At 45.9% G+C, this 26184-nt stretch overlaps 1 protein-coding gene across 1 annotated transcript; it reads left to right on the plus strand.

Moving 5' to 3' along the window:
- Positions 1–844: 844 nt before the first annotated feature.
- On the plus strand, positions 845–21059 carry LOC144120123 (glutathione S-transferase 1-like). Its single transcript, XM_077652567.1, has 5 exons — positions 845–876; positions 921–1040; positions 11831–11972; positions 15377–15547; positions 20866–21059. Exons 1-5 carry the CDS (start codon positions 845–847, stop codon positions 21001–21003), a joined length of 603 nt encoding a protein of 200 aa, XP_077508693.1. The 3' UTR covers positions 21004–21059.
- The last annotated feature ends 5125 nt before the right edge of the window (positions 21060–26184 follow it).

Below are 26184 nucleotides of genomic sequence, written 5' to 3' on the forward strand. Positions count from 1 at the left end.
TGGTAAACACCATGTATAAGTACCGCATCTGTGTACCTCAGCGCATCTATATAGGCAAGTGCAGAAGAAAAGTTGGCAGTGGAGCCCTGGCAATGGAACAACACCCTTTTTGTAACAACTTAAAATCGTAGAGGTAATTTACACCGACTGTTTTTTGTCTGCTTCGGGAGCGTTTTTGCTATAAGGACGTAAAGCGAATGCTTTTGCACAAATGTAACGAGAGTAAAGAATCGTATGCTTCTTTTTTAGAGCGGCACTTTGTCTTTTTTGCTTTATTTCTCTAGGATGAAGGGCTTGGCGGAAAATGGCAAAGGGTTGCTTGGCGAAGATGACACTTTTGTTTTACTGCTGTTTGCTGCAGCAACAACTCCTTTTAATTGTGTACTGGAACGGTATTCAAAACTAGTACCGCCTACGCAAAAGTTGCTAAGGCAATCAGGATCGCGGCGGAAATGCGGTCGCACGTACACATGTGTGAACAGCTTCACGAGTATGTCCACGCAGGCTTGTAACCGGTAGCAAAACATGTACTTACCTCATATTTTTCGCCAACGGAGTTCGAATTGCAGCCACCATTGCGTCGCTGTGTGGCCTCGTACACGCTGTATATACGGCACTCACAACGAAGGCTCTTGTGCCGCTGACTCTCCCAATGAAATATGCGGAACGCCTGTAACAGCGAGCGTTGGATTTTTGCTATGGAATGGATAGCCACATACACAAACAAACGCAAGAAAAAACAAAAAATTGGCTGGTAATAAGCATGTCTTACTGCAGGAATTAAAAGACACTAGTTTTTAGTAAGGAGCGGCCTGTGCTCGCTACTTTCAAACGGTGTCATATCATGGTTGCAAGAGCAAGCACGACCGTCCACGGGCCGGTAGTGCTTTCTCTTGATTTGATGCGCACCTACTGTACAGAATTGGTCCCTCACGCCACCTCCCGCTCCATTCTCACCTCGTGCACGCTTTCTGGCCGCAGATTAACCCCTTCCACAAGGTACCTGCCATCGACGACAATGGGTTCATCCTGTACGAGAGGTAAACGTATTTGTTGTAATTTTGGCTCTTTGAGTCTTTACTTGCTCCCCACAGGCAGCGCACTATTTTTGGGATTCGCAAAGGCAGCAGCAATATTTGCTGGTAAAACTGAGGCATACATTGGCTGGGGCTATGACAAAAAAAAAGATATAAAGACCAACTCACACGCGACTACACTGGCTTTATTTGAGAGGCCTCTGAGGTTTATTCGGCGTAGAGAATTTGTTTATACTAGGAAGTTCAAGCGCCCTTGAAGGGGGGTGAGCGGAATGGGGCGTCAGGGGATAAAGACTACGGGCGAAAATACAACTCCCCAGCTCATAATATGCGCTATTACGCACTCTAAGTGAAAATAAGTTAACATAACACAACAAAAGAATCAATTCATTTACAAAAATAAATTTATCTACCATCCTTGAAAATGGGGCATGGAAACAACGAGAGGATTTGATTTGAAGGAGTTTTTGTTGCCAATGCTCGAAAAACACAAAAGCGTTCATTCCGAAAACAGCATGAGAAGAAATGGATGCCGGGAGAATAATAATAATAATAATTGGTTTTTGGTGGAAAGGAAATGGCGCAGTATCTGTCTCATATATCGTTGGACACCTGAACCGCGCCGTAAGGGAAGGGATAAAGGAGGGAGTGAAAGAAGAGAGGAACAAATAGGTCCGTAGTGGAGGGCTCCGGAATAATTTCGACCACCTGGGGATCTTTAACGTGCACTGACATCGCACAGCACACGGGCGCCTTAGCGTTTTTCCTCCATAAAAACGCAGCCGCCGCGGAAAAAGAGCGTTTGCAGTGTCAGCGGAAAAACCTGTATCGAGTCGCAACCAAAAGGTTTACATATTTCACCACGTCTAGTATTTAGCACCTGAATATGAATCCTTCTTTTTGAATAAATACGACCCTGGGCAGCTTCTCAGGGCTTTGAAAGGATTCGCGCATGTCCAATGCGCTTTGGGATACGTCATTCGCATGTTAAAATTTTCGTGTACGCGCGTTCATCACGTAAACAAAACTCCATTCAGTGCGTAACAAATAGGCTTCACGTCTGCGCACACTGAGCCGCCGCGGTGGCTTATTGGTTACGGTGCTCGGCTGCTGACACGAAAGACGCGGGTTCGATCCCGGGCGCGGTGGTCGCCTTTCGATGCAGGCGAAATGCTAGAGGCCCGTGTACTGCGCGATTGTAGTGCACATTAAAGAACCCCGGGTGGTCGAAATTATCCTCAGCCTTCCACTACGGCATCCCTCATAGCCTGAATCGGTTCGGCAGGTTTAAGCCTTGTAAAACCAGACCAAATAAGTGAACGCTTGGCCATCAGTTGTTTCGAAAGAGGTGTGTACTTTCTCGTCCAGCATAATAATTCTGTCTATTACACGTGCTGTCAGCCTCATGCATAAACTTGGGTAGAGCCGACAGAGAAAAAATATTTAGAGCTCAACTTTAACTAATCGTACTGGAAGACAACGGGAGGGGTGATAAAATATTGAAGCGGGTAGACGACGATGACAATGAGCCATTGAACGAGTGGAAGGAGATGAAGATGACAACGACGTTCTCGCTGTGTTCGCGGTGCCGCTCGTAGCTGTTCCCTTCGCTTGTGTAAAAAACTGTAAATATATTCTTTCCCGCAACATAGTTGGCAGAGGGGCGGCTTTCTCTTACGCCTGCCGGCGACGGACCTTCGCAGCGGCCACCAGACGCCTTCGCTAACCATGACCATGACGCCTCCCAGCAAACATCAGCACCGGCCACGCCATCGCTCGTTTTGTTTTCTCCTGGGACATTTTCTGGCACCGACAACGTTGACGTCGACGACTTGATCCAAACATACGAACGCGTGAGTACATACAACCGCCGGGATCCGGCCCTTGTGCTCGCAAATGTCACCTTCTATCTAAAAGACACCGCCCGAGCCTGGTACGAAACTCACGAAAATGATTTCACCAGCTGGGACGTCTGCAAGCAGAAACTGCGAGAACTGTTTGGACGGCCGCTCGGCCGAACACTTGCCACTAACATGGACCTTGCATCCCGAGTTCACACTTCTACGGAATCCTATATCTTTCGTACATTTAGGACGTGTTCGCCCTCTGCCAAAAACTTGACAATGGCATGCCCGAATCTGACACAGTGGGTCACGTGCTGAAGCGGATCGCCGATGATACCTGCAACTTGCTCGTCTACAAAGTCTGCCCTACAGTCGACGGCATTATTAAGGAATCTCGCCGCTTCGAGGAAGCTAAAAGCAGGCCTATTAGCCAGCCGTCCACACGCCTTCTCAACACGCATTTATGTGATGGCGACAACCACTTGCCCACCATCTCTCTGGTACAAGCCCTCGTCCGTCAAGAGCTTGCTAACCTTGGTCTCCAGCACGTCAGCGCCCTATGTCCTTCACCACCTCCCGAAATCACAGCGATTACTCCTGGACGACTTTCGTACTTCACTCCACGTCGACGTAAGCCTAACGACTGGCGGACAACCGATGACAGGCCTATTTGTTTCCTCTGCCACCGCACTGGCCACATCTCCCGTCGCTCTCGTAATTATTGGTCCCGTCGTATCTCATACAGTCCTCTAAGCTTTCACCGCAACGACGAACAGCCCAGCCACTTCACGCCCCCTCATGCCCAGCACAGTGCTACCGTCGACGGCCAGGTTCCCCGCTCCAGCCGCTCCCCGTCCCCCCTGCGTCGGCAGTCTCGTTCGCACCAACGCCGTCGTTCCTCTCCTGGCCCCTATGGACGCCCGCAGGCGGAAAACTAGACATTGCAGTGTCGGGAGGTGCTGCTGCAGTACAGCTCCAGTCCCAAAATCCTCGCTTAGCCCTTCGCGCACACCGTAATTTGCTCGCCGTTCATGTCGATGGAGTGCCTGTGAGAGCCCTGATGTATACGGACGCGCACGTGTCTGTCATGAGTTCAACCCTACGACGCCGCCTCAGAAAAATACTGTCCCGTGCACCCACAGCCGTTCTCCGCGTTGCCGACCGACGGCGAAACGCCTCCTGTTGTTGGACTATGCACAGCCCGTGTGACCATATCCGGCGGCCATACATCCGTTCAATTCTCTGTTCTGGACCAGTGCCCTAATGAAGTCATTCCTTGCCTCGACTTCCTGTCTGAGAATTCAGCCCTCATCAACTGCGCCACCAGTTTTGTTCAGCATGACCATCTCCTAAATGGTGAGTCGCCGTCGCCAGTTGTACCTCGTCTTTGTGCTGTCGACTTCGTGCGTGTACCGCCTCAAGCCGCAACTTATGATTCTTTCTGATCTGTTCCCTCTGTCCCTGATGGTGATTACCTAGTCGTTCCGGAACTTGACGTCGCCCTCACGCGAAGCATTGTGCTTTCGCACACTGGCTTTACAATGTCGGCGAACCGAGCGTGCCTTCCGGTCCTGAACTTTGGCTAGTCCATATAACCGCTCTCACAAGGCATCTCACTCGCCACGCTGTGCCCTGCTGCCGAATGTGGCATATCCGTGGAGGGCAGCTGCTTACCTTCCACTCATCAATGCGTGCAGCCACATCAACATAGAAACCAAATGAAGACTACGCCGACATGATGCCCGTGTTTTGGCCCGTACCTCTGTGGTCACTAATCGCATAAAGACAGGTGATGCCGTCACTCTCCAGAGACGACCGTACCGAGTATCCCGCGCTAAACGCACAGTCATAAATCAGGAGGTGGACAATATGCTCGTAAAAGACATCATCGGGCCCTCGTAAAGCTCTTGCGCTTCACCAGTCGTCGTGGTAAAAAAAAAAGGACGGCAGCTGGCGCTTCTGCGTTAATTACCGGCACTTCAACCGCATTACAAAAAAGGACGTATAAACTCTCCCAAGGATCAATGATCCATTAGATTGCCTCCACGGCGCCAAATATTCCTCTTCAATTGATCTTCGATCGCGGTACTGGAAAACTGCCGTTTATGAAAAGGACCGCGAAAAGACCGCCTTTGTGACGCGTGATGGCCTATAGCTGTTTAAAGTAATGCTGTTCGAAATCTGCAATGCGCCGGCTACCTTTGAACGAATGACGGACTCCCTTCTTCGCGGCTTTAACTGGTCCACCTGCCCCGGTTACCTAGACGATTTTGGGGTTTTCTCTCCTACTTTTGCCACGCACCTCGAACGCCTCTCCAGTATTCTGAGAGTTCCGTAACCTCGGACTCCAGCTGAACTCATCGGAATGCAAATTTGGTCGTCGCCAACTCACTATTCCGGAGCCCTTGTTGACGTTTCTCGTGTACCCCCAGATCCAGCCGTGAATGACTTTCCTCTTTCAAGGTCATCGAAAGATATGCGCAGCCTTGCCGGCTTGTGCTTGTATTTTCGCCCTTTTATCAATGATTTCTCCTGCATCGCTCGCCCCCTCACCGACCTTCTTAAGAACGACACTCGCTTTATCTGGGGCCCTGCTCGAGAGAACTCATTTTCCTCTCTCGTTCATTTGCTGACTGCTCCGCCCATCTTACCCCATTCTGACCCGTCGTCTCCAATAGAGGTTCGCACCGACGCCTCCGGAAATGGGATCAGCGCCGAGCTAGCCCAAAGCCAACAGGGTCCAGATCGGGTCATCGCTTATGCCAGCCCGCTGCTTTCCGCCGCAGAGCAAAATTACTCCATTACTGAGCGCGAATGTTTTGCTCTTGTCTGGTGAGTAACTAAATTCAGACCCTACATGTTCGGCCGTTAATTCACTGTTGTCACTGATCATCACGCCCTCTGTTGGCTGTCTTCACTAAAAGATCCCACCGGTCGCCTTGGTCGCTGGGCTTTGCGCCTCCAAGAATATTCATACTGCGTCGTGCACAAGTCAGGGCTTCATCACCGGGACACTGACAGTTTATCGCAATAACCTTGGGAGCCACCTGACCTAGAAGACGCTGAGACCCTGCCCTTCTTCTTAGCTATCTCTGATCTCACCGATATCACGAACGAACAGCGCCACGACTCATCTTTACTACCCATATTTGATGGGCTCCGCTCTGCAAACCTATCTCCGCCTCTGAAAGTTTATGTGCTCCAGAGTGCCATTTTTTATTGCCGCACCTACGCTCGGATGGTCCTGCGCTGCTGCTCGTCATACCCTAACGTCTACGCTCTTCTGTCCTCGGAGAATTGCAGAATCTTCCAACAGCCGGCCACATTGGCGTGTCCCGCAGGTACGCTCGGGTGCGGCACCGCTTTTTTGGCCTGGTCTGTATCGTTCCGTCAAGCGTCACGTTGCCACTTGCGACCTGTGTCAACGTCGGAAAAGAACCTCTACTATGCCTGGCAGTCTTCTACAACCCATCGACGTGCCTGTGGAACCTTTTCACAGTGTTGGCCTCGACCTTCTTGACCCTGTTACGACGTCCCTCTCCGGCAACAAGTGGCTCGTTGTCACAACTGATTAGACGATTCGGTACGCCATCACGCGTGCTTCGCCTACCAGCTGCGATGCCGAGGTCGCGCCGATTTCCTTCTACAAGACGTCATTTTTCACCATGGCGCCCCTCCTGAAGTATTCACCGACCTCGGTCCTTATTTTTTGTTCAGAGTAGTTAATGACATTCTTCGTTCGTATGACATGCAGCACCAGCTCGCGACAGCTTATCATCCACAACCCAACGGGTTTGCGGAAGTGTTAAATGTTAAACCACACGCTCACCGTAATGTTAGCAATGTACGTCTCGCCATACCACCGAGATTGGGACGCAGCCTTGCCTTATGTGAAGTTTGCGTATGCCTCTTCACGACATGGCACAACAGGCTAATCTCCTTTCTACATTTAGTTTGTTAGGCAGCCCACCTTACCTTTGGACACACTCATGCCGCCTTCTTCAGTCCCCACCACTGCTTATGCTCGGGACGCCATCGCCCAGGCAACGCTGGCGCGCTAAATAGCCCGTGGTCGTCTCCAAGCCTCGCAAGCTTTACCGAAGTCCGCCTACGACCGCCGTCATCGGGCAGTCGAATATAATCCAGGATCACTCGTCCTCCTCTGACGCCGTCTCGAAGCGTCGGTCCCTCCGAGAAGCTTCTTTCTCACTATCGTGGCCTTTACCGTGTGGTGCGTCGTGTCACTGGCGTAAACTATTAATTTGCTCCTCTTGCGTCCTCGCCATCGTTCTCTGCCCACACCACCGGCATCGTCCACGTATGCCGTTTTAAACCTTAACACGATGCTCATACGTCGCCACCCCAACGTCGAGACGGCGTTTCATCAGCCGGGGGCACTGAAGCGGGTAGACAACGACGATAGAGAGCGATTGAACGTGTGGAAGGAGACGAAGATGACAACGAAGTTCTGGCTGTGTTCTCGGTGCCGCTCGCAGCTGTTCCCTTCGCTGGTGTAAATAACTTTAATTGCTTTCCTTCCCGCAACAATATACGTGCATAACAGCAGAGTGGAATAAAAGAGTGAATCAAGCCCGGCTGGGATAGCGACATACGTTGTAAAGAAGAAAAACTCGCTGCTGGGTCAGTTGGTTAATTTTTTTTTCAGGTAACAAGTTTAGCGCAACCGATTCATACACATAGAAAACTGAGGGCAAAGCGCCGCTGACAACAGATCAGCTGCAGCTAACGTCGAACGTGGTGTAAAGGACACAAAAGCAATACATAAAAGGAATGCCTCTAGCGCACTAACGCCCGACGTTGCATGTATGATACACAGCGCAATTATTGACTCATTTTAATTTCTTCCTACGCACTTCAACTGCTAGCATACTTCAAGTAACGCTTTTCTCCAACATATTTATCAACGCAAGCCCAAATTATAAGCTGCCCGGAATGTAGCAGGTCCGCGAAAAGACAAACTCATGCAAAAGCTAGCCCTTACGCAAAACAGCCTAAAATTTGTGCGGTTGCAAAGCTGCATTCACCGATAATAGTGCAGTTTTTAATTTTTCGCTTTAGTTCTTGCATGCGTCTGCGTGTTAGCAGATAGTTTTGTAGACATTAGGCACTCAGACATTATAAAAATTAGCTCAAATCAACTAATATGGAATTAATTTTCTTTTAATGGGTCTCGAAGCTTTTTTACATTTTTGCTGTCATGGAGCCGTTAGGTTAACAGTAAAGAGTCGATCAGACTCGTCTAGAGGGCCTGAGTGGTGTGTAGTTGAGCAACTTAAATGTTATCGCAGCTGCTTTGCCGGGGATAAGGCACTGGTGCCTGCGCGGTTCACAAGTCTATTAGGCTGCTAACCAACGCAATTATTATCAGTGAAAGTCAATACCTACTACAGAATATCGCTTTATTTCCACCGGGCGGCACCGCTGTAGCGCTCTAGACAAGTGTGATCTACTCTGTGCGTTGTGTAGGGCAAGTTCAAAGTAATTCATATTGGGGACCAGCGCATACGGACAACGGACCTAGAAACGAGAATACAGCGCCCATGTCGTCTTCTCTTTCCTAGATCCGTTGTCCGTTTTGCGCTGGTCCGCAATATGAGCCGTTAATGATGAAGTCTTGGAAATTCATAACTTTTACCTTTTATGCATAGGAATTAATAGGCTAACTAGGTCACAGCTTAAAAGCAAGAGAGGGGAAAAAATGATCCTTTCATGGTAATGAAGATAATATTACACACGTAGGAAAGTGGCGACAAAACATGTAGAGAAGAGTGTGAGCTTGAACCGAAGAAACGAAATAAAACGCCATAAAAGGAGTTGTAAAGATATAAAACTTTATATAGCCATCATATATGGCTACTTGCATTGAAGTGCTCCGGTCTGCCTAGGTACCAAGCCAAGAACATGAGTTTTTTACCTTATCACAATCCCTCTAAAGAACGGACGTCGCTCTAGCGCATACAGTCCAAACCGCAACTAACACATCCCAAGCACTTTTTTTTAGTAAAGCAAGGTTCCTTTAGATCAGGGTCAGGACGGTGACTGCTGCTGTCTAGAACAAAGGTTTCATTGATAAGAGGCGTGCAAGGGCGGCGCTCACGATGCTTTCAACGAGGCGGTAGGTGTGATCCCCTGTCACTCGACTGAGCATTCATTTTATAATCTAAAATGCACGTGTCTTTCAGCTGAAAGAAATGAACAGTCAGTCAAGTGGAGCGCGAGATCACATGGACCTCTTCATTGAAAAGATTGCTAGGACTGCCCGGGCATTACTGTTTTCCAGGAATTGGTCGTCATAGATAGGAGGTGCATCGGTCCTTACGGTGAACAAAGAGAGCTGCTCTTTATCAAAAAAAGGGGGAGTAGTTTCTTTAAAATTTTGTGTTAAGATAAAGAACGCATGTTCTATTGGCGTCAAATGAAAAGGGAACAGCGGAGCGCGTGACTACGGGCCAGGTTGCGCCGTCTGTCATTCCTGATATTGGATAGGCACGCTTATCCGGTGTGCAATAGCTTTGGCTCTGGTTTCTTTGACGTTCATTTTCTTGCTTTGCCTCTGGAGTTCCACATTCATACTTTCCACCGATCTCAACTTGGGGAGGGTGGCTTAGCTGGCATCGGCTGTAGCCCTCGTGGGTGAAGCGTTTGATTTTGCTTCTATCATCGCCCTGCTGTCAGCGTCTGGTTGAGATGCGAACAGTGAAAAAAACCGATCCGGTGGCCTTTGGTGTCCAACACTGCTGTTACTGAATCGTTTGTTTTTAGCACGCAGAGAGGAGAGCTTGATCGGCGTACCCCCAACAGAAATCTGGCGCTCCAGTGGCAACGCAAGAAAACCAACATAACAAAACAGACGCGAAGCTATCGCAAACTTGAAGAGCGCGCCTATCCCTGATGATCACAGCGAAGTGGCGCAAAATGTACCTTTCGCCACGCGCTCCACTGTTCGCATTTATGATCTCTTTTCGCATTTTGTTACGCTAGGTACACTCGCTGTCAAAAGTACACGGCCCAAGCGATTTGCTTGCGAGGCCTGTTGTATGCCTAGTTTTGCATCGTCAGCGACCGCAGTCTCTCTAAAAAGGAGTGGCTTCGCGTCCTCATTACCCTCAAGCTTTGGACTGCTTGATATGCTAGGGAGCTGCGCTCAAAAGATTAGAACAGAACTCCTTCGGCTGTATACTCGCGGACGGGGACTGTTCATATACGTAGGATTATTTCAGTGCACATGGCCACATCTGAAAATTTGACGTGGTCTTATACCTTATAATTGGTTTTTGGGCGGGAAAGGAAATGGCGCAGTATCTGTCTCATATATCGTTGGACGCCTGAACCGCGCCGTAAGTGAAGGGATAAAGGAGGGAGTGAAAGAAGAAAGGAAGAGATAGGTGGCGTAGTGGAGGGCTCCGGAATAATTTCGACCAACTAGAGATCTTTAACGTGCACTGACATCGCAAAGCACACGGGCGCCTTAGCGTTTTTCCTCCATAAAAACGCCGCCGCCGCGGTCGGGTTCGAACCCCGGAACTTTGTATCCCTTTTAGTGCATCTTCTTTCTCTTCGTGTTCACGCTCTCATGCAATAAACATGGTTCTTTACTCGTTCGCCACACGTACATATTTTTTTGGTGCCCTTCTATGCGTCACCTTTCGGTTTTGTCTCTTTTGGGCTCCTCCCTAAGTCAAACGTGTTCCTTTTTATAAACTCTTTAGCCGCCGTGGTGGCTCGGTGGTTATGGTGCTCGGCTGCTAGTAGGAAAGACGAGGGTTCGATTCGAGCCGCGGCGGTCATATTTTGATAGATGAGAAATACTGAAGACCCGCGTAGTGTGAAATGACAATGCAGCTTACAGAACCCCATGAAAGCGAAAGTTTTTCTGCAGCCCTCCACAACAGTGTCACTTACAGCCTGAGTCGCTGCAGGACGTTGAACCCTATAAACCAAAACAACAATGTCAATGCTTTTATTGCCTTTAGAATGTGTGTGATATTTACTGCCGCAGAAAAGCATTGTTGCTGTCCGCCAGCTTATCATAAATGGATTTTAATAAAAAATCAATTGTCAGCAGTTTCTTGTACTCTGCGTCTGTTCGGAACGTCTTACGTCGAGCTAAGTTGTTCGTACCAGAAAATATTTCTGGTAAAAGTATGTTACAGCAAGGTAAGACTGTGCTTTGCAAAAATTTTGTCCGAAACCACAGTTTTTTTGCATATGGACACCGCTGCCACGTACCTGAAAGCGTTTGAGGTGTCCACAGACCCAGGGAGCCAGTTATGCGCATCTTGATATTTTTCGCTGTCACTGCCAACCTACGCAATGTACGCCGGCGGCCTATGCTCCAGTGCAGGGTTTCTGCAGCAATGTTCCCAAAGCCAACGCTGTCGCTCTAGTGCCGGGCTTCTGCCACAACAGTTCTCCACGCCAACGCATGCATGTGGTGCACATCTCACTGCCACAAGAACCACATAGTTCAAAGAGTGAAAATTAGTTTTATAGTAGTATTAGTTGATGTAGAAGTCGATGTGCAATGCACAGGGTGAGACTTTGTTGCAGTTTACACAGGGCGTGTTCGGCTGCGGCGGTAGCCTATTGCTCTCGCAAAGTGGCCAGGGAAGCTATTCTGATCGATCTGCTGCGGTTTCGAATCCTAGTACCGGATATTTATTTATTTATTTCAATTCACCCCTTTAGCTTCGCACAAACACCGCAACTGTAGAAACACTGCAAGATCTCCCTCAGGGTTTACACATCGGAAAAGTGCTTTTGCACAAATAAAAAAAATTGTTCTTGAGGCAACTTATTAATGGTGGGCGTCTAGAGATGGCTATAGGATAATTTCAACACAGGTGCAAAATTTTTGGCAGGAACGTCGCCAAAGTCAGACTGTTCTACGTCACATTCATGACGCTTCCTTTTATCTTCGCTGCACAGCTCTGCCATCGCCTATTACTTGCTGCGAAAGTATGCGCCCGAGTCTGAGCTGTATCCCGCCAACATCACCACCCGTGCCCGAATCGACCAGACTCTTGCCGTACTATCCAGCAACCTGCATCCTCAGTCGGCTGTTTTCTACGTGAGTGTTCTGTCAGCAACTCTTGACACATCATTTGTTTGCAACTGCGCTGATTTTCTTATAAGATATTGAAAACATCTGAAACCCTGGTTCGCTTCTCAATGATTTATGCGAACTGTAAAAGTAGAATATTAAAAACTGGTCGTTTGAAGGGTTAGCACAATGAAGGTACCTTTTTGATATCATTAGTATTTTTTTTACTTTTTTGCACGGATGCGCTGAGCACGCCGCCATCGAGAATATACCCGTACGCACATAAAGGGTGCCCAGGTGCTAGGCGCTGCAGCTGCGTAGGGTGCAAGTATGCTTTAGGTGTTCAAGTGTTCTTTGCCTTTATGAACATCCTTGAAGTTGTACAAGTGAGCTACTCGAGGTTTTCATAAAGAACAGCTTCACGTTTACCACGTGCTGCTCCGACGGCGACTTACGCCACCAGATTTTGAAATATTAATGGTCGTAGGTGAGCTGTAAGATTCAGTGACATCAAATGGGGGTTTGCTCAATGGAGTACAATAGTATGGCGAATCTATGCGTGTTAAGGGTGCGTATATAGCGCCTGATCACAGTTTCCTTCTATGTTGAACGTTAATGCCGTAGTACCGTGGCTTGACTCATTTCAATGAATTTTCAGCCTGTTTGTGTTCCTCTAGCATGCTAGCATGGCCTTGTTAGCACATTGTACCATTGTGGTGCTGTGCTCGGGCGTTTTCTAAAGCAAGGGTGCCTTAAAAGATATTTTAACTTTAAATATATTCTGAAAATAAATGAACGCGAGCATTTTCCGGGCAAGAGAAATGCGTCACCACAAGGGGTGCAAGTGTACAAGTCACTTAGAAAAGAAGGAGCCCTTAAGGGTGAAAATTGCTTTGAAATGTACGCTACCAGGACGCTGAAAGGTTTTCTTTTGTCGTTGCTTTTGGAGGTAAGTGGTACGATGTGAAAAACCGCAGGCCTTACTCAGCACGATTTCCTTGAGTTTGCATTTTTTCCTTGGTCCTCTCAGCTGTAGAGGTTCCAAGTACGATTTCAAACTTGGGGGCACTTAACTCAACTGAAGAGTAGATTGCGAGAGCATTTGAGGAACCCATTGCTGCTTGTTCCATGTTTATGTGCCATTCCTTTTGCGGTTCAAGGAATGTTCCGCAAGAGAATAAGAATATGGGTATTTTTAAGGCGGATACTTGGGCAAGCTGGTACATCTTAAAACGGAAAAGCAGCGGAGAAACAGAGGAAGAGGAAAGGAGACGTCGGCACAACCCTTTGTCGGCAAAACGCTTTTTCGGTACAATGCTTTGTGCCATCGTGTTCGGTCTTCGTCCTCTGTTTCTCCGCTGCTTTTCTGTCTTTATTATGGGTATTCGTCTCCAGGCGAAACTAAGCATCGGTTCTACCTGGTTTTTCCTGTTAATTTTTCGTGCTTCACTTTTATCTCTTATTTTCTTGCTCTTTCTGCCTTCTCTTTCTTTCTTCTCTCTCTTGTTTCTTCCGTGGGCAGGTTATGAGGACGTCACCAGGTAACGTAACCTCTCTGTACTAGTAATTCCCAGCTGCCGCGGTGGGCAGGTCCCTCACAGTACGATTGCCGGATTGCCACCTGCCGCGGTGGTCATGGTGTGATGACGTCACAAGGTGTCCTTACCTCTCAAGACGGTCGGACTGTGGCCACCTGTTACGGTGGGCAGGTCGTGTTAACGCCAAAGATTACGTGACCTTCTCGACCAATCTGATAATTTCGTGACACACGCTGCTATTTACTCATAATGTGGGCTCCAATGCTATCACATTAATAGATAGTCATGTGTTTAAAGAGCACAAAACACGAGCAGCTGCTCGTTGTGAATAGCTATTGAACAACTTCACGGGTGTTTTGTGCGACTGTGATAATATTGGAAAGACAAACCAAAAGCTAAAGTTATTCAGCCTCTAGTATACTTTGCTTGATAAAGGATATGTCCGGTCTTCACCAAAAGTGCTGCTGTTCCGCCGCGTTTAAGCCAATTTCTGCCTGTCCTTGCAGAATTATAGAGAACAAAAGAAATTTAAGCTCGTAGCTATTGACCCATGTTTCTATAGAAGCCGAATCAACTTATTTCAAAGAAGGAAAGTCTTTATCAGAGGTTTTATTCTCGCGATGTTTATGCTGTTCAAAAGATTGACGCACAAAAATGCCCAACCCGCATCTGAAAGAAACGTGACACGATTAAATTTTTAATCCTGGAATTATCGGTGCCAGGTTCGAATACTGGTCGTATGTTAATATACTCGTCTTCAGCTTTACAAAAAGGCGCTTTCATAAGTTCTGTGATTATTTCCGGCATCTCACAAGCGTATTCGCTAATGCTCCGACCAGTGTTCACAAAGCAGAAGGCGGTGAAAGCCATTGCCATTTTACCTTGCTTAGAGAATGAATTAATTTATACCTGAGCTATCACTCTTTCTTTACGCTATAATTCTTGAAACTGTCCCAGAGAGAACGCATTCAGAGTGCGAAGAAACGAACCTTGGGCCTTAAGTTGTCCATTTTTCCTTGTCCATTTTGCGTCGATTCGGATTTCTATACCCGTAGCGTTCAGGCGGCTGTGGGAAGCGACGTGGTCATTGGGTGGTTGGTGACCGGACCTTACCACTGGCTGAAATTTAATCCAATATGCAGCCAAGGTGAGGGTAATTCCGGCGCTCTGTGAGCAGCATCCGAACAGACGTGACTACTTGCTGCCATCGGCTGCATTGGCTACGATATGCATCCAATTTCAGCCAATGATGAGGTCCGGTCGCTAACCACTCAATGGCCGTTTTGCTTGCCACAGAGGCTTCAGAGCCATGGGATTATCTGAGCAACCATTGACGGAGGACCGAATGGACGCGAAATGTACAATGAAAAATGCACAGCTTATAGAATACGGCCCCTGTTCCCCTTTACTTCTTTTCTTGTCCCAGCCAAACTTGCTTTTAAGGTGCAGTGACTACTCAAATTCACCTCACATGTCTGTGGAGGTGCATTTGCTAACATGATGGCGTATGTGGCAAAGGGTTCTTGCAAAAAACACAAGCGACAATTGAGGCGTACGAATCTCATTGACATTCCCGGATGACTCGCTTGACAGACAACAATAAGAAACAGGTAGTCGCATTACCCATATTAGCTACATCCATGGCTTTATCACGTTGATGTCATCTTTTCATAATACCCCATTCGAGGAAAAGTACCAGGATCGCTGGTTTCATGAAAAAATCAAGAGATATGCTGTAAAATTTTCAAACATGCACTGCTTGCTCTGGGGACTCGCAGCCTTCCATAGGCCGTTATTCTCAAAGTTCGATCCCGTGTTGCGCAATCAGGTAGCCCTTGTGGAAATATTGGCGCGCTACGGTCAACTCACCACTGCATTCTGTTTTCCATACAGCGTCCCCGCCACTACTTCAAGACGAAGCCAAGCGCCGAAGAGGTGGCCACATTTGAACAGAACGTTATTAAGGGCTTCGAGCATCTCCTTGGCGACGGAAAGTTTGCTGTCGGTGACACGCTCACTATCGCCGACCTAAGCCTCGTCTCCCATCTGACTCTCGCTCTCGAGGTAGGCCTCGTGCGAGAGTTTCCCATGTTTCCTTTCCAGGGAAGAGTGCTTCCCGTTTGGATGAAAATTTATATTTACTGTATCGTAAACATATCGCTGATTGCCTGAGTACGGTTTTCGCTGCAATTTGTACTCTTTTCTTCTGTGTGGTTTATTTTTTCAGGCGATGTTTTTTGGCAAAGAGAAGGCAACAGAAATGTTTTTGGTCACATAAACTTTCGACATTACCTTGTAATCTGTGCCAGAAATTTGACAGAAACGAGTGTTTGGTATTGTTGCTACCTCTGAACGTCTATCCTTTGCAATTCAATTTCTGATGTTTGGTGTGATTATCTCGTTTCATTTTTTATTCGTGCGCTTGTTTTTATTTCATACTTTGATTTGATTTTACATATTTTGTTCTTCGTATTTGTATTTACTTTCCAGCTAGGAGGTATGCCTCCCAATAGGTGAATTTGCCTCCACGTTCTTGTAGTTTGAAGTTTATTCATTCTTAAACCGGTAACAAACGCGCAATAAAGCGGGAGGTAAAGGCGTAGTCTGACAGGGGCTCCTGCCCTATCGAGTAGTGACGGCAGACACGGTACAATTTAAAACAAAACTTGCAAGCATTTACCATACATCTTGTACAGACCGCAAACATGGAAAGTGAACAAAAATGAAACTTTAAAAAACTCTAACAACATTTAAAATACACCAAATATACGTCGCACACGTTTAAACAGAAAGTTAAACCATTGTGTTCCAACAAAGCAACATAAGGAGAATTATAAAGTTAATTAATTATTATTTTACTCTTCAGCTGGAATCTTCTGAGTGACTTCTTCGAAATACGTGCCCTGAAATTGATCCTGTTTTCGAGGTTATTTGAAAATAGGGGGACTTGGTAGTTTAAGTGTTGAGTGCCATAGTATGTACGTATGCGAGGTGATCTAAGTGTTTCTTTTCGTAAGCAGTATCGAGTTTCTGTCTTAGGCCCGACGTTATCCTATAGCTTATTTTTTATCTCTGGTGCAAGCTTGCAATAGTATATCTGACTAGCTTTAAGGATTTCATGTTTTAAGATGAGGGGTTCAGTTGTTAAATCTTGCGGTCTACCCCTGTAGCTTTCAAACATTCTTACATTTTTTTCTGTAGTATGGTTAACCGGGTATAATTTCTTTTACACGTAGTACCCTATACTAGGCTGTAATATGACAGTCAGGAATAAAATAACTTGTAGTGCAATGTTTTCTTCAACCAGAGAGGTATCAAGTTAGTTAACCAACAAAGACACCCAATAACCATACTTAATTCTGCACTTAGCTTATCTACATGTGTGTTCCAAGTTAGATCGGTCACAAACCACACGTCCAAAAATTTCTGCGTCGCTATTTGTTCTATTTTAATATTATTAAATATTATAGTAGTGGTTGTTACAACAGTTTTATTAACTGGAGAAAAAATTATATATTTGGTTTTATTTATATATACTTGTAGCATATTTGTATACAACCATGCTGAAAGTGTATTCAAATATTAATTAACTGTACATTCTAGATTTAGAAGCGAAGTAGACGCAGAAAATACATTAGCATCATCTGCGTACATAATCAGACGATGGGAATCAGGTATATAGAGAAGTCATTTATATAAAGATTAATAAAATTGGACCGAGTATAGACCCTAGCGAGACAGCACTGATAACTTTAAGTTTTGGCGATACATCATTGTTGAATTTTACTGGTACCTATTAGTGAAATAATTCCGCATAAAATCTAGTGCACCACCCCGTATTGCAGAATTACTAAGTTTGGTTAATAATTTTTCATGGTTAACGAAACCAAAAGCTTTATGTAGGTCATGAAATACTTCAAGTGGAACAACTGATTTTCAATATTTTGCAGTATTTCACGTTTGGTATTTAGTAAATTTTCCTCGGTAGATTTGTTTTTGCGGAAACCATATTGATTAGCAGATATAACGTTATACTTCTCAATGAAACTTGTTAGACGCTTGCTTATTACAATCTCAAATACTTTGGACAAATCTGGCAGAACAGAAATCGGCCTGTAGTTATTTATAGCGGGCTCACCACATCCTTTGCTAACAGGGCACACACGGGCAATATTAAGCTCGTCGGGAAATATACTAGTTTACAACATGCGGTTAATAATGTAGGTTAAGGGCAGGCTCAAAATGTCAGCTACATGTTTCAATGGATGTGCCTAATATCATCAAAGCCAGTCGCTGTTTCGTTCTTGAGATTTTTAATCATGTTTTCTATTTCTGTTTCTGTCACCAGAGACATGACTATTGAGTTTGAAGTGCTAGGTTTTTCCAGTCGTAGCTCACTGTCAAGCACATGATATTGTGATGGGATATACGTTCCAGAACATAAGAGATTCCTATTCATTTCTGCTGCTGCAAAATATTGTGGTATACTTGTATTAGCAGGGGGACTATTGGTATTAGGATTGCGAATAGGTTTATGCCTAAGAGCTTGCCAAATTTTTTTAGGGTAATTGCGAATACGGGCAAACGATTTTTCATAGTATTCTATCTTTGCTTTCTTCAGTTCACTATTCAGTTGATTTCGGAATTTCTTGAATTCAAGAAGCTTTTCCTGGCCACGGCTGGACAGAAATGTGTGAAATATTTTGTTCTCCTTCTCAATTTTTTTTGTACAGGACTTTCGTAACCCAAGGTTTCATTTTCTTGCTGTGTTTCTTTCAAACTCTGAGCTGAAAGGATCTATCATATCAGTTTTTTAACTTGTTTGCAAATAAGATATAAGCGTTGTTGGCGTCTGCTTCATTAATAATAAATTCCCAATTGATATCAATTAGGAGAGACCGAAAGAAATCTAAAGACATCATGTTCATTTTTCGATAGGATATAGACTCAGGATTTTGTTAGCGGTTATGCCTAACAGAAGGAAGAAAACAAAACACAGGGAGATGATGAATCGGCTTTATCTGATTTGAAGTACTTTTAGCTTTTCGGCAATATTAAAAAGGTAAGATGCCACCTTGATCGAGTCCTCTCTGGGACTGGAGTATATATATATATATATATATATATATATATATATATATATATATATATATATATATATATATATATATATATATATATATATATATATATATATATATATATAAATCACTAAACTTGGCCCTAAGCGGATGTCGGAGAGAAGCGTTTACTTGGTGCATGTATGTATGCTGTACTCTTTTTACTTTTCTCTGACTGCGGCTCACAAAAAAGCCTGTGTTGTTTGGGAAATTCTCACCCAACAAAAGGCTGTAGCACATCCACTAAAAATCTTTGTGATGGTCGACACGTCCCGCACGTTAATCGAGAAATGACGACCAAGTAAGCCCGCGCCGTACTTTAAGCGCATTTCTCACTTCTCGATAGACGTGTTCCAAGCGAGTGAAAGTGAAAGTACACCTGACGACTCCACTGCCTTCGAGAACCTGAAGGCGATTTTATAACATCCTATCGCCGTCAAGCATTTCTGGGGTTGTGAAATTTTTTCCCCACTCGGCGGTCAACCGCCAAGTGGCGCTTTTAATCCGTGGTCATAAGGTATAAGCGTTGTTGGCGTCTGCTTCATTAATAACAAATTCCCAATTGATATCAATTAGGAGAGACCGAAAAAAATCTAAAGACATCAATGTTAGAAATTAAACAACGTGGCGTAGGGAGGCTTGCTTTGGGAGCACATGGCAATACACCAAATTAGAGGGTACAGGGAAATATGGGATGGGCGTCGTTCGAGAGCAGAGAAGCTAGCAGTAAGATAGCATTTGAGAAGCGATTGAAAAAAACGGGGGAAAATCAGTGGGCTAGGAAAGTTTTCAGATACCTGTATATAAGGAATGTTGATACGAAACGGTGAAAGCGAACCAGAACATTGACAAGCAAATATCTGGACAGCAATATGGGGGCAAATCAGCAATTATCGGTTAAGAAAAAGGTTAAAGAAACGGAGAGAGCTCTGTGGAAAACTGGGATGCTGACGAAATCAGCACTGGGAACATACCGGATTTTTAAGCAGGAAAATGCCAAAGAAAATATGTATGATAATCGTAGGGGAAGCTCTTTGTTGTTTGAGGCCAGGACGGAAGTTTTGCGGACTAAGACATATAGAGTCAGGTACCACGAGATAGACACGTTGTGCGTTGCGTGTGGAGAGGACGAGGAAACGGCCGAACACTTGATACTTTTCTGCAAAGGGCTTCACCCTACAGAGAAAAGCAGCGGGGCTTATTTATCCAAGGCATTGGGGTTTAAGGACAGTGAAGGGAAAGTATATTTTAAGCGGGTAGAAGTAACCGAGCGAAGGTTATCTAATTGGTGGCTAAAATCAAGACAAGAGTAAAATTTCATAAGTCGTGGCTAGGTGGCTTGAGTCACCGCCTGATTTAAAGGGTTCAGCCGTATCCATCCATCCATCCATCCATCCATCCGTCCGTCCGTCCGTCCGTCCGTCCGTCCGTCCGTCCGTCCGTCCGTCCGTCCGTCCATCCATCCATCCATCCATCCACCCATCCATCCATCCATCCATCCATCCATCCATCCATCCATCCATCCATCCATCCATCCATCCATCCATCCATCCATCCATCCATCCATCCATCCATCCATCAATCCATCCATCCATCCATCCATCCATCCATCCATCCATCCATCCATCCATCCATCCATCCATCCATCCATCCATCCATCCATCCATCCATCCATCCATCCATCCATCCATCCATCCATCCATCCATCCATCCATCCATCCGTTACCGCCTTTACTGGTAGGAACAGCTGATGTGTTGCCGCAGTACTACATTTTTTTTTCACAAAAAGAAAAATTCGTTCTTCGCACACGTTTCGGTCTTGTAGGAGTGATTTCCTCCATGCTTTGTGTGCGTCTATTGTTTTCCTTTGCGAACATTGCTTTTTTCAGAGATGGCATTACGATTTTTCTTTCCGGTTATAGGCTACCTCTCCAGAGAGCTATTCTGATGCGCAAAGAATTTTTAAACTTTCATTCAACCTTTCATTCTAAACATTTTAACCGTGCCAATGAACTCTCTTCATTGACAGCAGTTTCAGCTTTTGAAACATCCATTACGAGATTATGCTTAAGCGCGCGACACAGATACTTCTTCGCATATGTGAGAAAACTAAACTAACTCGTCCATGGCTCGAACTCAGTCCTGCAAATCCAGGTCCTCTGGCCCTGCTGACAAATCTCTGCTGCACACCAATTCAGAACACTACCTGTCGTGCATTCGTCTTAAATCTTCCATGTTGCTCTCGATTCTGTTCATTTTCAGATTGACGTTGTTGACGAGGCCAAGTTTTCGAAGCTTTTCAGCTACTACGAGCGCGTCAAGTCCGACATTTCTTGCTTTGAGAAGGTCTTCAAGCCTGTGACCAGCCATATTAAGCAAATATGGGCTAGTCTCGGTTGAACAGGGGTGCCAAGAGAACTCTCACCGCAGAAGCTAACCGTCATATACATTCCAACTGTAAACTCGCTGGTGGTATGAGTTCTTCTGTTTAAGTATTTTTAAGGAGTGCCAAGCAATAAATACCTCATCAATTCTCCCGGTTGTCTATTTTTTTGATGGCGTAGTGAACAATCTGACAAAATTTCATGTCGCGGGGTATAAAGTAAAAAGCCATGATGTACAGCACTGCATAAGTCAAGAAAGAGCCGCCACGGTGGCTCAGTGGCTATGGCGCTCGGCTGCTAACCGGAAAGACGCGGGCTCGATCCCGGCTGCGGCGGTCGAATTTCGACGCGGGCGAAATTCTAGAGGACCGTGTACTCTGCGATGTCAGCGCACGTTGAAGAACCCCAAGTGGTCGAAATTTCAGCAGTCCAACACCAAGGCGTCCCTCATAGCCTGAGTTGCTTTGGGACGTCAAACGCCCATAAGCCAAAACCAAAACAAGACAAGAAAGATAGAATTAACGTTTCCGTGCGTAATATTCCCTGTAATGAGTGCTTAAAGTATTGAACAGCGCATGCAGCTCCGCGGCGTTTCCGTATTACATAATCGTGCTATTATGTTTCAATCAGCGGCTGTACTGTATTCTTGACGGTAGGCTTTTAAACGTTTACCATTAATAAATCAATTTCACAATAAGTTGCGCTATGCCGCAGGCGCCGCATGCCCCTGGGAGATGTGATGTTGAGGCCGGTAAGCGCGCCGGCGCATATCATTGGCTATGCGCGGTTAGCAGTGCCGTTTACATCTTCACACGGTTCTCCACTGCTCGTATTTAGGCTTTATAGGACGGATGGCTTCGTCTGATCACCGCCATAAGCTGCGACAGGTGCATCGAGCATCCGGCACCGCACTTCGAGTTGCTAGGAAAAGAATGGTCCCTACAAGAAGTGTGTAGAAGCCGGTCAGAGAGGCAGCAAGGGTTGGTTCAGCACGTTTTGCGTCTTGTCCCTGTAGATCAATGTTAATTGGCATAGCGTAAGTATTCACGGTCTAAACGTGGCGCTGCAGGCAGAAGCGCCTTTAAGTTGCCGTCAAGTTATGCTGCAGGAGCTTAAATTAGAGTCAAGGTCACTGTCGATTTCACTCTTGCGCTACTTCGTGACGCTGTCTTGCCAGCATGCTGCCGGATGTAAGGCTACGGAGGAAGAAGTGAGTGAAGTTTTGGTGACATTTCAATCCTTCCGTAGTTCATGATCACTTCCTGGAGATTTCGCATGCTCCTTAATTATGACACTATACACTCGCGAAAATGTTTTTTTTTATGGAATCAGAACAGCAAACGGGCGACATGGGTGTCATACTGGATATTATGTGAAATATTCACGATATTTTCTTGCAGATCTACCTTTGACCATGCGTAAATATACTGGACTCTTTGCAGCGTGCACTTCTGTCACAATATCTTCGACATCTTACAAATTACTGCTCATTGAACAAAAATAAAAATTCTGCCTTGAGACGGCGCAATTGCGGCGTAGTCAAGCGCGTGGGGAGGACAACTCTAATGCAGTAACTGGTTGCGCGGCAACTGCTTTGACAGTTAACATAAAATTCTAAAATTAAAAACGAAAGCAACGCTGCAACTGCGAACTCTAAAATGAACTTGAATACTACATTACAAGCTTTCCCCTGGTCCAGTGCTCGGCTTCGCTAAGGTGAAATGCTTGGGAAATGGGTCTTTGACCGCACCTTGAAAAATGGAAAATACGTTGTGCCATGCCGCTCTTTGCCCACAGATGCCATTGCGCCATAAAAATCCATCATCATCATCATCATCACCAGTCGCTATTCATTCAAGACGCAACGCACTATAAATGTCCATTCTTATCTGCCGTTCTAATTGAACGCAGAACAAACGCGCTGGTCACAGATATCCTAAAGAAAAAGGCATAACTTGCGCGTATCGCGTAGTTCTGTTGCTGTGAATCCCCACAATAGAGAAGCTGACTCCTTAATATTTTTACATTTTTCTTAATGTACGCTAGGCGTATTCTAAAAGAATGCCTAAAGCAGACACGCGCATCGGATGTTCTCAGTAGCATCAGCCTTTTGACGCCCCATTACCAAACGCAGCTGCAATGCATGCGGTAACACCCTGCATAAACTTCCTCTATCAAAAGACTACACACCGATCGTTGCGGGATTATGTGACTAATGCAGAGCAAAACAAAACGCTATCCAGTCTCATTTCGTGTTGTGACAAGTTCAACTTACCGTAATCATGCAAATCTATACCCGCTGTCCTGCTTCAAAATGGGGCTCGTTTTGTACAATATGACAGATAGTTCAGACAAACATGGCGTTAAAATTGTGCTTATTCGCTATATTTATGATTGTTTCCATAAGAAGCGCAGAAGAGTGAGCGCATGCCATAAAGGACCACGAACGAAGAAATAAAAAAATTATCAAACGACATGGCTGACTGCCAGGATTGACTCTGAGATAATTACCGTGGAAATGAAATGGTCAGCAATACGCAAATCATCGGAACCCGTGAAAATGCTTGTATCGGCATGCGTAAGAACGCTTTTCTGGCAAATCACGTGATAGTGAAGGACAAGCGTGTTTTGATCGCCGCCTGTAGACCTTCAAGCCCAAAGGTTCGAGCGACAGGTCCGCTCCGGTCACCACCTCCCCGCGTCTCAGCAACCGTTCCCCCTCTCACAGCGGCACTTGCTTATGGTTCCTCTAGCAAAATGCGATAAACGCTGCAGATGAAAGCTACTGTGAGCGGATCTAATGCCATTGAAAGCGACAGGGAAAGCGGGTTGCCACGCAGGCGGCGTCGCCAACTGCTGCAGCTAAGATGACGGCTTGGTCGCTTCCGTCCAGCAAGCTCATGCGTAGTGCGCTCGGTGAGATCGGTCTATTCAGGCGTGGAAGATGTGTGGCTCCTACAGCAATGATCCTAATCACTGGGGCATGTAAAAGCACCTAAATTACAAGGGCACCAGGCGAGCCGAGCTTTAGGCCCTACCTCTGCTGTCCGCTGCCTGCGCCATTGAAGCTTCGTTGTAGCTTGTCCCAGCGTCAGGTATAGGTGGTCCAGCCACTAATCAGTGGGCACTCCATAAGATTGATGGGTTGTATCAAACAGATGCGAAACTTGCTGTAGACAACCGTACTTAGGCTACGTGATGCTTCAGTTAACCTGGCCAAGACTCGAAAACGTGTTTTTGCATTTAGCTGGGATAAAACTGGAGCATTATTCGCGTTTGTTGCCTACGGCGGAGGCATGTGAGCTCTTTCCTACTATTTGGACTAGTTGTGCGCAACTATTAAATTCATTCTGATGTCAGTGGTCCTCTACACCAGGTTTTAACTTGGAAGTAGCAGAGCGTGAGAAACAAATAGCGAAGTTCCCGTGAAAATGGCGTGGTTCTCAATGCATATTACAGGCTCGCTAAGAAGCACGCCAAGCCCTAGAAAAGAAAAATATTCAGGTTGCTCCTATTGCGTCAGCGTAAACTGTCAGCGGCCAGCCGGGTAACTTTGCCGGGAGCGGGACATTAGAGACATGCGCTCTTGCAGCTAAAATTCCTTATTTTCTTATCTTCTCTCCGCGAATAGAGAACTTCAGCAAAAATTAAGAGGACATTTGAGCTCCACCTTAGCGGTATAACGCGGCACCTGCATTGGTTATTTGCTACTTTCTTTCTTAATTAGTACCGCATTTTAATTGAGCACACTAATTATCAGAGGTCAGTAGGCATTCTAGACCACGCAATACATTATAAAGACAAGGTCTCCCCTCAACGTGGCTCAATGGCGCAGGTTGAGCGTATCGGAGTCGGACCCCCAGGGTCATGGATTCCGAATTTCAAATATGTTCCCCAATTTTCTTTTTAGTGTCTTTAATTTACTTCAGCTGTAATAAAGCTGGTTGTTATGCTAGTTGGTGCACGTCTTTTGCGCTGTTTTACACCTTTAATTAATTTGACGTCCTTACAAGTCTTACGACATTCGGCTCATGGTACGATCTCGTTGTCACACTTTATCTGGAGTTTTAATCATTTTCCCTCCACAACTCAACTCAACGCTTTCACTTCACAACTCACAACCTTGTTGACCAATCCTGAATTGATGTGACAACGCGCACGGCTTTTTATCCGAAAATCCGCTCTAACGCCGTCGCGCTAGCACAATACTGAAGGCAAAATAGCGCCCTTTTTCCCTAATGCCGTATCTCCCTCTCCTTACGCCATATCTCCCTCAAACAATGAGCGCCACCATACATCACAATAGTGGCTAAAGCAGCGGTCCGTGAACATCTGGAATTGTGAACCCCCGGTTGGCTCTGGCGTAAAGGGAGAGCATAGAATTCTCCTCGGCCGGTAGCATCGCTGTCCGCTCTCCCTCGTAACGCCGTTCAACAGTTTCGCACGGTGGTAACTTCATGTACAGGCTGCGGCCTATTATTTCACACATCTTTTAGGCAGCCCCAAACTACTGATTATGGTAACTCGAGCCGCTTGTGCCTTAGGCGGCGCGGGCTGTCCAATATCATTCTTATATCTTTTTTGATCGTCCACTGTAAATTGTATGGTGACTGTAAGTATGTCTAGCCGCCCTCATCATCTTTATGCAGGCTCCTAACATTTTTATTTCGACCACAAGATCTTACAGCGTCCCTGAGCGTCACGTGCTGCTATACCATGGCAAAATGTCCAACCACGGGACATTTCTTACCTACATCAGCGGCGCAAAAGGGACAGCCTTGGTGGGCAATACATTCGGCTTCGCATTGCGCAGTTTAGGACAGCTCCTATTGTCAGAAGAAAGGCGCCGCAAAAAGGAGTGAGTACACTGAGAAAGGATTGAGGACACTGGAATGAAAACTTTGAGGCCAGTTCAGTGCATTTAAGTAAAGGAGCAACTCGCGCGCAGAACAAACAATGCGCAACTACGTTTTCGCATATAAGGACTCTATTTCTGATGGGTCCACCACGCACTACTTTGCCCTGCTTCCGATCTATTCGAGATCGACAAGTCAGGGTAGTTCAGTTGGTAGCACGATGATCTGTAGCGCGTGTATCTGCTACGCCGAAAGACATCGAAGGATTAGGAGCACTTATCGCTAACACCGTACTTTCTACCCTTCTTTTCGTGCACGCAACATTCGACTTGAGCAGGATT

This window comes from Amblyomma americanum, chromosome 2 (assembly GCF_052857255.1).
Source record: "Amblyomma americanum isolate KBUSLIRL-KWMA chromosome 2, ASM5285725v1, whole genome shotgun sequence".
Taxonomy (NCBI): Eukaryota; Metazoa; Arthropoda; class Arachnida; order Ixodida; family Ixodidae; genus Amblyomma; species Amblyomma americanum.